The sequence below is a fragment of the Brassica napus genome, chromosome C2, assembly GCF_020379485.1.
Source record: "Brassica napus cultivar Da-Ae chromosome C2, Da-Ae, whole genome shotgun sequence".
NCBI classification, from domain to species: Eukaryota; Viridiplantae; Streptophyta; class Magnoliopsida; order Brassicales; family Brassicaceae; genus Brassica; species Brassica napus.
In genome coordinates, this window is record NC_063445.1 from 53,856,259 (window position 1) to 53,871,196 (window position 14,938).

At 32.9% G+C, this 14,938-nt stretch overlaps 2 protein-coding genes across 2 annotated transcripts; both read right to left on the reverse strand.

Moving 5' to 3' along the window:
- Nucleotides 1-5,558: 5,558 nt before the first annotated feature.
- On the reverse strand, nucleotides 5,559-6,531 carry LOC125582492. The gene is made up of 2 exons (XM_048749238.1): nucleotides 6,129-6,531; nucleotides 5,559-5,830 (listed from the first exon to the last, which is right to left on the reverse strand). Exons 1-2 carry the CDS (start codon nucleotides 6,529-6,531, stop codon nucleotides 5,559-5,561), a joined length of 675 nt encoding a protein of 224 aa, XP_048605195.1.
- Nucleotides 6,532-7,549: 1,018 nt separating this feature from the next.
- LOC125582493 (glutathione S-transferase T2-like) lies at nucleotides 7,550-8,062 on the reverse strand. Its single transcript, XM_048749239.1, has one exon. The coding sequence runs from the start codon at nucleotides 8,060-8,062 to the stop codon at nucleotides 7,550-7,552; it is 513 nt and encodes a 170-aa protein (XP_048605196.1).
- Nucleotides 8,063-14,938: the final 6,876 nt, after the last annotated feature.

The window sequence follows — 14,938 nt, forward strand, 5'->3', positions numbered from 1 at the left end:
TACATTTCTTAAACGATATAACTGACAAGATGTTGTCATTTGTGGTTTGCTTTTTGTTACCGTGGACTTGAGTGTAAAATTAAATAGGAAAGGTAATGATAATAACCAAAATCCTTACACGCCTTGCTTGGAATGTGTTTTTTTTTATCTCAAACTTACTTTAAACATATATACAATTATACGAAATAATTCTTAGCTTGAAGCTTTATTTTAAGTTGTCTATGAGTTCGCCAAAACTAATCTGATAGAGAAACCAATGTAAAGAGGAATTCTGTACATAGATAGTAGATACTATAACTGATAAAAAAATATGCTTATAATAAGACTTCTGAAATTCTTGGTAATATTTTAAAATTAAATGATACACTAGCATATATGGTTTGTTAAAAAGATATACATCATTAGCTAATTAATTTTTATTACATATAAACATTTGCCAAATACCAATATCTGAATGAGAATTGTATATCTAATTTATTAATTTAGGATTTTTTTCATCTATTGTTACCCGTTGTCATTTAAGTTTTGGACATTTCCAAAAATGTTACAATCTAATTACACGCTATTTATATAAATATCATCAGAACTATTTAGACTAAACCAACGTGGTAACATAAAACTAAACTAACACCATATTAAATGTATATTCGGTTATCTACTATTTTAGAAAGTAAAGGACATGTTCATATTGTATAAATACTAGAAATTTAAATCATGGTGATCTGAAAACAAGAGGCAATACTCTTCTATTGGTTACTTTCAAAAATTCCATATCCCTATTCAAATCCAAGCGTTCGAATTGAACTCAAAATTTTATCGGATTTCCAACATTTTTATATAAAACAAACTAAAAACTGAAATAACTAAAACAAATCCAAACTCAAATTCATATATAACCGAACGGTTCTTATATTTCATGAATCAAAAATTAAAAACCATAATTGAATCAAGACCAAAGTGAAAATAAAAAATGCAACCTGAAAGCGAACTGAAGCGCCTAAACATAGGGGATGATTGATAAGTGTTGTAACTTTATATTTTTTGCTGTAGAATTTAATCTGTAGATTTATTTACTGTAGTTTTCCTTGTTGTAGATTTCTAAAGCACTAATTTTTTGCTCTCGAAATAAAGCTCTATACAGCCATATTTTGATTTTGTAAAGATTTTTTTGCAGTGAGTTTTTTAAGAAAAACAAAACTCGATTGGTTGACATATATAGTTATAGACTAAATTTTGGCTATCCAGAGCATTTACGGCCCCAACCAATGTTCTCCGTAATATTAGCGAACAAACATAAATAATTAAGCGCGGCTACTATCTAGTTATAATTATGAGAGTCACTTTCACCACGCGTCATCGATCATAGCCAAACTAATGGACCGCTTATATTTTCTTATTTTTTCAAAGTCATCTTTTTGTTTTCGTCGTTGTTATAGTAAGTTGTTAAATGCAGTTTCTAGAAATTCAATATGTTATATCGCTTTCGCATACGCTGAACACGCATGTCACAAAATGACCAATTGTAAAAGTTTGTCGATACATACGTTCTAAGATGCCCCACTTTTATTTCTATAACATTAAATGGCTTGAAGCCAAAGATGCAGGGTTGACCATAACTATCGCATGAGCCATCCTCAGGTTTTTTTTTTTTTTCTTAACAGTGCCGATCCTTATTTGGTGTTTGTTGGCATCGGTTTTTAAAATTTTTGTGGGACTCACGCATTCTACATTTTGTTAAAAACCCCTTAAGGATGCTCTTATTAGTTTATTTCTGACAAAAATGTATTACAATGAATCAAGAGAAGTAGATTTGCGATCAGGATCGCTTCACACGGTATGGATAAGGACAATGGTGTTTTTTTTTTTTGCGCAAAAGGACCACGGTGTTTTAAATGATTTTTCAGAATTAAAATGTAAGTGATAATAACATAACAATAAAAAAGACAAATAAGGAAAGTTTAGTGAGAATTGGATTGAGTTAAATTTGAGGGGCTTGATTACAACTTACAAGTTACATCCAGTCAAGGGATTGTTTCATTGTGATGAAGTGTCTGATATTCTCTGATGCAATGCCAATATTACTAATTTTTTTGTAGAAAATCCATTCTACATTTTAGCTAGTTTCTAAACAAATTGCTTCCTTTTCATCATCAATATTATTAATTCAGGATCACTCTTATTGTTTACTCCTACCACAACTTGAAATATTACTTTTTTTGCCATTAGACTTACTTTAAAAAAAACTGACTTTTATATAACTGTATCCAATTGTTATACCACTAACCATATTATGTTTGTCTTTAATAACAACAGTTACCTTTAAGTTGGATTTATTGATAAAAAAGTGACGCATGAAGCAGTTATTTGACTTATAGATGAAGTAGTTAACGGAAAATTCCTTAAAAATATACATACTAATTTTCATTTGCTAATAAAATACACAAACTATTTTGGATCTCCGTTTAATACATGAATTAATTTTCGTTGTCTATTAAATACACAAACTTTTGAAATTTACATATTTTACACATCATTGTAGATTGCGTTAACTATATTTAACAGAAGTGACGACGGCGTTAGTGTTTAATTAACACGTGTTTAAATTGTGAAAAAAAATTCCGTAAAATACACAAATTATTTTTCATTTGCTAATAAAATACATAAATTATTTTGGATCCCCGTTTAATACACAAACTAATTTTTGTTTTCTATTAAATACACAAACTTTTAAAATTTTCAGATTTTACACATCGATTTAGACGATGTCAACTATGTTTAGCTGAAGTGAAGATAATGTTAGTGTTTAATTGAGCATGTGGTTAAACCCGTGAAGAAAAAATTCCTTAAAAGTCTTCCAATAGATTATATTGTTAGTTTTCTTCTTCGTTACGCTTCTTTAGTGTAATTTTTTTTTATGAAAGTTCAATTTTTTTATCATAGTAAAAATAATATACGTAGAACTTAATTCATAACACTAAACTTATTTATCATAGTGTAAATTAACCTTGAATCGTTATCACTACTATCAAAACGAAGAACAAGAATTAGAAATGCATAACACTAAACTAATTCCAAAATCAGAAACTCGTTTAAAATTACGTAGTTTTCTTCGTCTTTTTTACAATATGGAAATCGACTCCACTTTGAATCAATATAAAGGGAAATCAAAGTAAAGAAGAATAAAATAAACATAATTTGGAAAATAAAGGAGGTTAGAACAGATTAGAGTGTCAAACTCGAATTTAAACTAACTCAAATTAATTTCAATAGGCTGAGGATGAGCGTGCTTTTCACAGTTAAACCACTTGTTTAATTAAAACATTGTCTTCACTTCTGTTAAACATAATTGACATCATCTAAATCGATGTGTAAAATCTGCAAATTTTTAAAGTTTGTATATTTAATAGAAAACAAAATTTAGTTTGTGTATTAAACGGGGATCCAAAAATAGTTCATGTATTTTATTAGCAAATAAAAAATAGTTGTGTATTTTTTAAAAAATATTTTTAAAATTTAAACACGTGTTAATTAAACACTAACGTTGTTGTCACTGCCGTTAAATATAGTTAATGCCGTCTAAATAGATGTGTAAAACATGTGAATTTCAAAAGTTTGTGTATTTAATAGGCAACGAAAATTAGTTCGTATATTAAACGGGGATCCAAAATAGTTAGTGTATTTTATTAGCAAATGAAAATTAGTCCGTGTATTTTTAAGGAATTTTCTCTTTCCAAAAAAGAGAAGAAGTAGTTGGTTTAATGGTTTTTGATCCATATGAAATCTCTAGATCATTTTACGGCTCGACTCCAGTAAAGAATGTAAAACTGTTATTGAAAAACAAAAAAATATTTTGATATACTACATTTTTATGTTAACTACAAAAGATAATTCGCTTTAACTTTAATCAAAATCTGGATTTAAACTGAATGACTACTAAAAAAATTTAAACTAATATTATAACACAATGTATATCAAAATATCATATTATAAATATAAATTTGTAATTCATATTCATATATTAGTTGGCGGTTATATAAATATCTGTTCTATTAAAACATGAACATGACCTATTAATATAGGTGTGGTCCAACTAATTTAATACCATTATTAAAATCTTTTATTAATTATTTAAAATAAATATTATACAAAGAAAAACACAAATATGACTAAAAATATAATTATAAAAACTAAATTTAAAAAAAAAATGTAAAATAAAAAATATATCCGCTCTTCTAAGTAACAACCAATTAATAAAAGTTATGTCCAACTTAAAATTTCAACGATACATCAATATTATTAATTCGGGATCATTGATATTATTTACCCCTGCTTTGTTCTGGAATATTACTTCTTTATACCGACCATTCTTAAAAAAAACTGATTATTTTATAACTCCACATGCTTTAATATTGCTACTAACTTATGTGTCTTCACACAGAAATCAATTCGATTATTATTATTGAGTTATGAACATTCAATTTCTCAGAAATTATTCATGCAACAATTTCTCAGAAACAATTATGTTTCTTCATAATTTAACTCAGTGGCAGGAATCCAGAAAAAAACAGTTATATTTCTCAGAAATTATTCATGCAACAATTTGTAAACCGATGAGTCTAAGTTTTATATCAGCAGTCAATTGCAATGGTTGGATTATTGATTACCTATTTATATATATTGTTTGCGGCCATGTTCAAAAACGTGGAGAAAACAACCAATTCTAGGACGGCGGAGCGCTTAGGCAGTGACAGTCCGTTGGCGATTCAATCAACCCCGGCCAACAAATTGAGATTATCAAAATCATTCAATTTTGTGTGTTAAGATGTTTAAAACTGGATGTTAAATAATAAATCTTTTATTTTGATGCATAAATGAAAAGGAAACATCAAAATAGTAGATCTATTACGTTAAATGATATGCGGTGCTGGGGAATTTTTTTAGCAGAAAGTTAAAAAAGTTCTTAAAGAAAAAGACAAAGTATTTACATGTTTGCCATTAATAAAAAAAACAATAAAAAGCCAAAAAACTAGAATTGGATTTGGATTTGAACCATCAACCATGTCATTTTTGGTACAAGAGCCACTATTACCGGTATGCCACAATAATTCTTTGGGTAAGAGCAACTTCAATGGTGTTACCCATCATTGGAGTTCTTAAGAATATAATATATATATTTTTTGTTTTTTAAATAGTTAAGGATTTGACTCTAAAATGTATGTCCAATGGTGTTACTCAATATGAAGTCCTTAAGAATTTAAAATTATTAAATTGGTAAAACATTTAAATTTAAAATTTTTATTTATTCAGTGATTAAAAGCAAACATACAATAATTATACATCTTCATCATTACCAAACTTGTTCCAAATATTTTCGATTAAATCATTTTTCAATGCTTCGTGTGTACGTCTATCTCGAACCTGATTTCGAAGACCAAGCATATTACCGAAATGTAAAGGCATGTTGTTAATATGCTCTACATGTGAACTTCTGCTCGACTCGCCTTCTTCAAATTCCGATGTATCGTACAGAGTGTATCCACCTCATTTATTTTCGACTATCATATTATGTAGTATGATACATACACCAAAAGCACACCCACATCTTTTCGGGTTGCTTCTTGAACTTTAGCAAATAACGCTGATTTAGAACCTTGAGGGAGTGTGATAGATTGGATAAATGTTGACCATTTTGGATATATACCGTCCGTGAGGTAGTAAGCCAAATCATACTGGTGTCCGTTGACCATGTACGTTACCCTTGGAGCTCGACCTTGGTAAATTTCATCAAAAACAGGTGACCGATCAAGGACGTTAATATCGTTTAAGGTACCTGGAGGACCAAAAAAAAGCGTGCCATATCCAAAGATCTTGTGAAGCTACAGCCTCCAAGACAATTGTCGGCTTTCCTGATCCACGCGTGTACTGTCCTTTCCAAGCGGTTGGGCAATTCTTCCACTCCCAATGCATACAATCGATGCTTCCTATCATCCCCGGAAAGCCGCGTACCTCTCCAATATCGAGTAGTCGTTGAAGATCCTCTGGAGTGGGTCTTCGTAGATACTCATCTCCAAATAATTGTATTACGCCTTCTGTGAAATTGGTTAAACATAAAAGTGATGTGCTTTCACCAAGTCGGAGATATTCGTCAACGGCGTCAGCCGCAGAGCCGTAAGCAAGCATACGAATAGCTGCCGTACACTTTTGTAGTGTTGATAGACCTAACCTTCCAACTGCATCTCTTCTTTGTTGAAAGAATGGAACATTTGCTGAGAGGGTGTCGACAATACGCATGAATACTTCCTTGTTCATGCGGAAACGGCGTCTGAATAAATGAGGCGGAAATGTCGGATCTTCACTGAAGTAGTCATTCCATAGACGGTTGTGGCCCGCTTCTTGGTTTCTTTCGACATATGCACGTTTCTTCTTTTTTGCAGTTCGATTCTCCACAATGTTGTTGTATGTTTCTTCAAAATATTCATCAAAAACCTCATTGACAGCCGCATCGAGTCTTCGGTCGAGTTCATCTGCCATATTTGGCTATCCTTCCTTCAAACATTATAACAAACATATGTTTTTATAAACTTTCTTTTGGTATTACTTTTGTGCCCATCTCGACATATATATATTTCATAATCATAAGTTAAAGACGTGTTAGACATCAAAAGCACGTGTGTTTTAACCAGGTTTTTACATAATAAAGTTTCGAATCATTTTAATTACTCTAATGGTTCATCAAATTATTTTAATAACTGATAATTGAACAAACGAAACACTTGGGAATTCATCAAAGAGGCTAATGAAAGAAACATGAAATGTTTATAGAACAAACCAAAATTCAATGATTTAGATATTGACGGTCCATGTGGCAGCGTCATTTCCACCTCAAAGTATCATTAGAACCAGACAAATCTTTAGCATTACCGAAGAGATCATTTTTAAGCTATAGATCCATATACCTTGCTCGTCGAGATTGGTGGGAACTGCTGATGGAGATGAAGGTGGAAAGCTCATCTAGATGTAGGTGGGAAGCTCGTCTAGATGAACCATATCAAGAGAACAGAACCATTTGAGAACTATGAGTTCTAGACAACACACAAATCAGAACAGAACCAAGTACTCTTTCTGTTTGTGGAAAGGAGATTGTACAAGGAAAATAAGAGCAAAGGAAATAGATTCCACTAAAACATCATTACATCCGTTTTTAAGACAGTACAAGGGAAGTAGAAGAGCAAAGGAAATAGCATAACATCCTAGTCTACAAACAGACTTATAAATGCAACATACAAACAACCCGTGACGTGGTTCACATGAAAATACAAACAGAAAATACAAACTACCCGTGACTTGATACCAGCTTCTGTCTTCAACAAGCACATGGTCTTGTACTTCACTTGAAACAGAAGAAAATCGCGTGTGTAAGCAACGTAAATAGACATGTTTTAGTTGTGAAATGACAACTAGTATAATGCAAACATCTGAAACTAAGGTTAGAGTTAACAAACCCTACAACAATTCAGACATAAGTTTGTTTTTGAGAGCTGATTCCATCTCAGAGAGAGGCTCGGGCTTTGTAAGCAAACTCTCTAGAAAACTTTGCTGAGAGATTTTTTTTTAGCTCCAACAAATTTTCTAGCTTTGCCAACTCTTCCTCTTTTCCAGTTTTCTTCCTCTTGCTACCAGCCTTCGCAGCCTTAACCCCTATTGGCCGCTCTTCTGGCTCTGGCTCTGGCACTGCCCCTTCACCGTCGCCTTGGGAATCCGCTGGTTTGTGCTTGTCCTTCTCTAGATAGGTAGAGCACCATTTCACATCATGCCGAAGCTCCCTCCACGCATGTTCGAAGTTGAACTTCGATCCCTGGTCATTGGCAAAGATATCCAAGGCAGACTTCATCACATCGTCCTCATTTTGCCCGCTTCTCTGCTCCCTCAGTGCCATGTCGTAACAGCCAGCAAACTTACAAACTCCCTCGTTGATCCTAGCCCATCTTTGCTTGCATGGCCCAAGTTCTCGTGGGCTTGTCCCAACCAGTTGAGGACTGGAGTTGTAGTACTCTACAATCATGTTCCAGAAGGCACCTACTTTTTGTTCATTACTCACTATTGGGTCTTTGCTGGTGTTGAGCCACGCACCGATGAGGATTAAATCCTTCTTCGATGACTATTTTCTCCTCTCTTTGACAGTAGACACACCAGAACTTTGGCCGGTAAAGAGAAGAGGTTCGCAGGAGTCAAGATGAACTGGCCCTTGACTCATTACAAGGTTTACATAACCACCGGATTTGGCCATTTAGGAAGAAGTCTGTGTTTCTCTAGTAGAAACACAGACGATTAAATAAGGGATTCTATAATAACTCTATTGAATCCTAGTAGAAAACAGTCATATCAGAACAGCTCACGAGAATTTAATGGGTTTTAGGCTTAAAGGAAGCAGTGCAGTTACGCACAATTAAATGGTGGTTTGGTGTGCATTAATAATCCTAGTCTGTTTCCTAACTACAAACTAAAAGTTATTTGCTCAGAAACATTAAACGGTTACACAATCCTAGTTTGTTTTCAAGTATTCTCAACTACTAAGTGACACGGTTACACAATCCTAGTTTCTTTTCTAACTACAAACTAAATTCCATTTGAATTCTAACTGGTAAGTTCAAACACTAACCTTAGTTAGAAACCGGTAAGTTTCTTTTCTCGAGTTCAGTCACCCGCATAAGCAGCATCCTCACCTGGCCCTGAAAAGACAGCAGATTAACAAATGAATATCTTAGAAAGATGATTAATAAGAGAGTGAATCATCATAGAGAACTCACCTTAAGTGTCTAGCACTCTCACAGAAGCTTCTCCTGCTCGTGAAAACGTTCTTTGAGTCTCTCAACCTCTTATTGCATTCCCATAACCCATGGTTGCCTGAAATGCATCCCGTCATTCTGCGAAAACAGAAAAGAATTTATCAAACAACAAATAAATATGGAAGGACGAGATCGATAAATATAGACATAAGAATTCAAACCTCATAGTCTTTGCATATGAAGTATCTTTTTCCAGGGAGGTAGTCATATGTATCCTCTTCATCGACGACCTCCTTCGTGATAGATCCACAGGGGCACAGCTTGGGAATCCCCTGTTGCGCATTTGCAACGAAATGAAGCATGTTGTAGTATGCTTTGTGTGCTTTCATATCTCGTAATTCTTCCTCCATTTCAGAACCTACAAGAACAAAAACATATAAGCGGATCAAAATCCTTTAATCGTGATGAAACCAACAAAGAAGCTAGTAGAAAAGAAGAAAATAGTAAGACCAGACGAAAACCCTAATTCGATTTTAATCCCCAATTCGATTTTAAACCCAAAATCTATTTGATCCCCACAATCGAATCCATAAACAAAGAAGCAAATAGAAAAGAAGAAAATAGTAAGACCAGACGAAAACCCTAATTCGATTTTAATCCCCAATTCGATTTTAAACCCAAAATCTATTTGATCCCCACAATCGAATCCATAAACAAAGAAGCGAATAGAAAAGAAGAAAATAGTAAGACCAGACGAAAACCCTAATTCGATTTTAATCCCTAATTCGATTTTAAACCCAAAATCTATTTCATCCCCACAATCGAATCCATAAACACTGATGAATCAACATGCATCAACTCCAAATGCAAAAATAAAGAACAAAAATGGTCCGATTTACCTGAAACAAAGTGGATCGCAGAATCGCCTTTTGTTTCGCCGGGAGAGGTGAAAAGGTTTTTTTTCTGCTCGAGTCGCGAAAATGACCGAGTTTTTTTCCCCTCACGAAACACATCCCTTTTCCGATCCAATCAGACGTTGCCAGCGCATCAAGGATCAACCGCAAATAAAACCTTCATTAAAGATTCAACCTTAGCGTAACGTCAAGTTTAATTATTATTTTATTTTTAATGCATAAGGATTAGCGGTAAGAAATAGCTAATATCCTGCGTTGCAGCTGGTCTTATGTGTCGATATCATATATAGAAATAGATGTATTATCCAGAAATTAAGAAACATTTAAAAACTATTTTTTGATTAATCCCCATTAGTTTCCACTTCATGTTAACTCACTAGGCTCAAACTAACCACCCAACTAACACCTAACCTAATTTGAACATGGGTTCAACGGTTTCAGATATTAATAATTGGTTCTTCATTTTGTTTATACCAAATGCTAATGGTATTGGATAAAAAATTCGGTTACAATTTTTTTTGTATTAAAAAGGTACTCTTTACAAATCTAAAATATGAATATATTAACTTATTAAATTAACTGTTTAGGAAAAAAATTAAAATTAATGTGTGAAATAACTATGACACAAGTATATAGTTATGACACAAGTGTATAGTTATGCAACATCACACATTCATTACAATTATCAAAATCTCTTACTAATAATTAAAAAAATATACACAAATATGATTAAAAGAAACACAAATATAATTACAAGAAAACATAAATATGAAAACTAAATTTTTTAAAAAAATATAAAACAAAAAATATACCCACCCTTTAAATGCGGGTTAGAAAATCTAATTCGTCCTTAATGCTTCACGAAAATGCAGTAAACCTAAAGATAATTTGTTGCTGTGACAATTTTATATTCCAGATTCTATGATTGATATTATCCCTTCCATGTCATGGCGTCAAACCAGTGATCATCTCATCTCACACGGCCTAAAAGAAGCATATGTGTTTTCATTTAGCATATAGCGTTTAGCATTTACCCCCACCCCAATCCCCCCCCCCCACCCCCCACCCCTCCACAAAAGGAAAGCATATATGTTTTCTGGTTTAGAGCTTTACGCAGTTAATACCCAAACCCAGTGCCGGCGTAAGACAAGTGTTCAGAGTGCTTTTGCATTAGCATTATGTCCTTTCTTTTCTTTTATAATTTTATTTAGAAACTAGGATCTTAAATTGTTAGAACGTATAGATTAAAGTCATAATTCAAAATTACAGAGTCATAATTTGGAGAGAAAAAAAAACATTTCTCAACTTAAGGCCCATAAACTAAATGAGCCCGGCCTGCACAAGTCGTTATAATTTTTTTGCATATTAAACCATAGCCATGATCATAAATATGAAATACTGTATATTTGCAAATTGTTATAGTAAACAATACTTTTATGAGTTACAAGAAAATATTCGAACAAAGATTCAGGTGAAGTAAGGTTTTCTATGCGATAAACTAAAAACTAAGCCAAAGAAACACTAAGCTAGGACAATGCAAGATACCGCATTAGAATTAGCTAGGGCAACGATGAGCCGATGAAGTTAAATTTTATTTTATATAATTAGAAAAGTATAATACACAAAAAATATTATAGTGCACCGTATAATAAAACTTTACGACAAGGTTCAATCAAAGAAGATTAATTGTGAGATGATAAAGTACTTTGGAAATAACCTTGAGAAGCAACGCGTTTAAGTTTATAAAACTCGAAGCACTGACTTCATTTGATGAGCATACCTCTGTGCGCATGAGGTAACCGCTCTTCTCGTTTATTATAACTCTTTCCTTGTTCCTACACATATCAAAGATTATGCCACAGAAGAGACTGAATAAATCATGACATTAAACTCTTCTTCTTTCTACTCTGTACCTAAGGTAAGCGCCATAGATTCTCAGTTCTGATGTAAGTTGATCTTTGTATATGGTAAACGTCTTCACGCAACAAGAACACGTTTGACACTTTTGGGAATATACTCTGCATTAGGATATACGCAGCGTTTATTTCCCTCACATCATCTCCATAGATGTTGTTTCTTGAAAGAATCCAATGATATACGCTTAGAATATGACGAGAACATTCTTATAAAACCCAGACCCGATATTTGATAGAATATAGTTACTTACTGATTCAAGCGGATAATCTGTGGGAGCATAGGCTGATCTGAAGTAAGCCACCGCGACTGCTTGGACGCCACTGCAACAACAAGAACTCTTTACATAGTTTCCAACAATAGATGCTATAAAAACGGCAATGCAGAAAACTACTTAACAGTTCACAAGGGTTCTGTCCTCTTGTACACGCTCTTCATTTTCCACTTCTTCTAAAGTCTTCGTGATGGTTACAACATTGTGTGTGCTTGAAGTTAAGGAAGAACACAACACCTCTTTGTAAACGACCATGCCAACCGCTCTGAAACAAAGAAACATTCTATCTTTAAACATAAAACCTTCGTAAACTAGGTTGTTGATTCTTGATTCCAGTATTTTTTTATCACAGTCAATAATGTGATATTATTCGCTTTGAACCTAAGCCATCACGGAATTGTTCATGTGAACGAAAAACCCTCATACTAAATAGAGTTAGACTAGACTTATATATTAGATTTTCTTTGGTCTAATATCTGATGTGAGACTTAGATTGCCTACTTATTCTAACTGTCTAGCCCAAGATGATTCCCATAAGGTCGAAGCAATGACCTGCAAACAAGGGAAAGAAGTAAGAAAATGTAACTTTTAGCTTCAGTTTGATATATAATGCAACAAAAAGGACAGATTATTCAGATACAACTACAATAAACCTCCTCAATAACGTACTAGCAAATGTTCTATTTCTTTCCCTGCATCAAGTTATATCGGTGATTATGTGTTATTAGGACACCATTTTAAGATGATTTGTCTATACTTATAACGACACAGATTGAAAGAAGCAATGCCAACGTCGACGATGCAATCATGCATGCTTGACAAGGGTGGCTTTGTCTCTGAAACTTATGCAACCAATTTCTAAGGTCACGAATAGGCTCAGATGGAGTATTTACTCTCTGAAAATGCCTGCTGAATCTGTATGTAGCATTTGAAAACTAATGTTTGATGCAGTATTATGGTGAAGAAAGGTTGAGTTCTCACTCATGCAGATTACCGTATTCCATGCATTACCCGAGCCACTGTAAGAGAGAAGAAGATTTAACATTCTTGTTTCTAACAATGACTATATAACATAACCAAACTTTAGAACACTTGCGTGGTTTGTTTCATGACGCTTATTAATTCGAGTTCATTGCTCGGTGAAGAAAAAGCAGGACTGGTAACAAGAAGATTGAAAATTTTTCAAAGCGCTTACAAGAAACTAATGGATGATTTTAGAACCATATCTTCGATGATAGAACACAGAAGGTAATTCACATTGCTATGTTACTTCACGATTCTTGCTTAGTATTGGTTTAAGCTATGTACAAATGTTAATAAAACGTCATTGGTTTTATACTATAACCATAACGTTAAACAAAGGGAACATTCTTTTGAAAAAGTATTCAACTTTCACATGATTCATCAATTATCATTTCTACATATGAAGTCAAAACTCAAATGGTTTTTTTTTTCTGTAGAGAGTGAAAAACATGGCATACGAACAAACGGCACGTAGTTTTATATGGCGAAGAACAGTGGTTAGTCACGTAACTCCATAGAAAACAATGTGTCGTCTTTCCATTGCAAGTAGAAAGTACGTGATGTTTTTCACTCATGCAAGTCTGGGTCAATGTAATAACAGTTGGTCGCCAGACTCGCCACCGGCGACCAAGTCAAGTCAGCTGCTTCTTGTTCGACTTTCTTTCTCTCTTCACAAGAATGATAATGTTTGACCCAAATATATAACAATATTATCCGTCTTTACTCTTTAATGTTTCATAGATCTTATTTTCTTTACAAATATAATCGTTGTTTCGTTAACTAGGGTGTTTGAGTAGAAACTTAAGTAATTCTCTAGAGAATTAGTACCGAGTACCCACGAATAATTCAACCTTAAATTTTCCAGTAAAACCTAGAACATTTGCCTAAGCTATAGTAATATAGTTTCTCGCATATATAAACTCGATATATATAACAGACAGTCTATTAAAATTAGTTAATGTACTTGTTGGTTTTTACTAATTCAAATCTAAAATGATATGTAACTGTTGTTTTAGAGACTAACGATGGAGCGACCGATGCATATACTTAATAGTTAATACTATGATTCTACAATTTTTTGCTGTTGTAATTGGTTAAAAATTCAAAGAAAAAACTGAACTGCCGAATAATTTTACTCATTACGCCGACTACTAACTAAAGTGCGTAAGTTATAATTAAAAAACTTATGAGTTCGTACTTAGCAGTGGTCGCGATAGACCTAATGAAGCCGCGATGGCTAAGACCTTTCTAGAAGGATGCAAATATCAAATTAAAGTAGGACCTACGAAAGATGGCTACGATTAGTAAAGAGAAAGTTCTCTTTTTTGGGTTGAAAGTTTGGTTTATTCATGTTTGTTTTGTCTTTGCCATCACATTTGATTATCTAATTTCAATTTGATGATCTTTCCCTCCCTTCTGTGTGGCAACTGCAAATTCTTGGTGATAACTCATAAGTTTCTTACCTATTTCTTTGCTTCCTGCTACTTTACAATTTATTTTGATAATTTATTTTGATTCGGTTCATCGTGTGTCTTGTTTTGCAAGCCTTGTTGGTTCATTATTGCTTATATCCAATTTGTATTTCAAGCGTAAACCCTTATAAAAAAATCAGTGATTGAAATTGGATAATTATACTATAAATATTTAAATATTATAATAATTTGAATTTTGTAAAATTGATAAAAATGTTTTTCATAATTGAGATAAAACATCGTTATCATTTCTTTTACTTAAGTTACGTACATATTTTTTTTGAAAAAAAGTGTCATTTAGCTTTTTGTTTAACCAATTTTTTGTTTTAACATAATAAAAACGAAAATAGCATGGTAAAAATGTCACTAACTTGTTCTAAAGCTGATGAAATCTATAAACCATAAGATGCAACTTATTACACTTTTCAAACTAAAAATTTAAAATGTCAAGAGATTTCAGTAACACTATGAATGAACATTGCAAATGCAAGGGTAAAAGAATATGAAATTGACCACTTTTTTAAATGATTCCTTTCATATAATATAGTTGATAAA

Bases quoted from the DNA above. Each gene is read 5' to 3' on its own strand.
- LOC125582493 (XM_048749239.1), bottom strand. From the start codon at position 8,062: ATGATTGTAGAGTACTACAACTCCAGTCCTCAACTGGTTGGGACAAGC.
- LOC125582492 (XM_048749238.1), bottom strand. From the start codon at position 6,531: ATGGCAGATGAACTCGACCGAAGACTCGATGCGGCTGTCAATGAGGTT. The intron at 5,831-6,128 runs GTGAAAGCACAT...TTGGTCCTCCAG, and splicing joins TGACGAATATCTCCGACTTG to GTACCTTAAACGATATTAAC.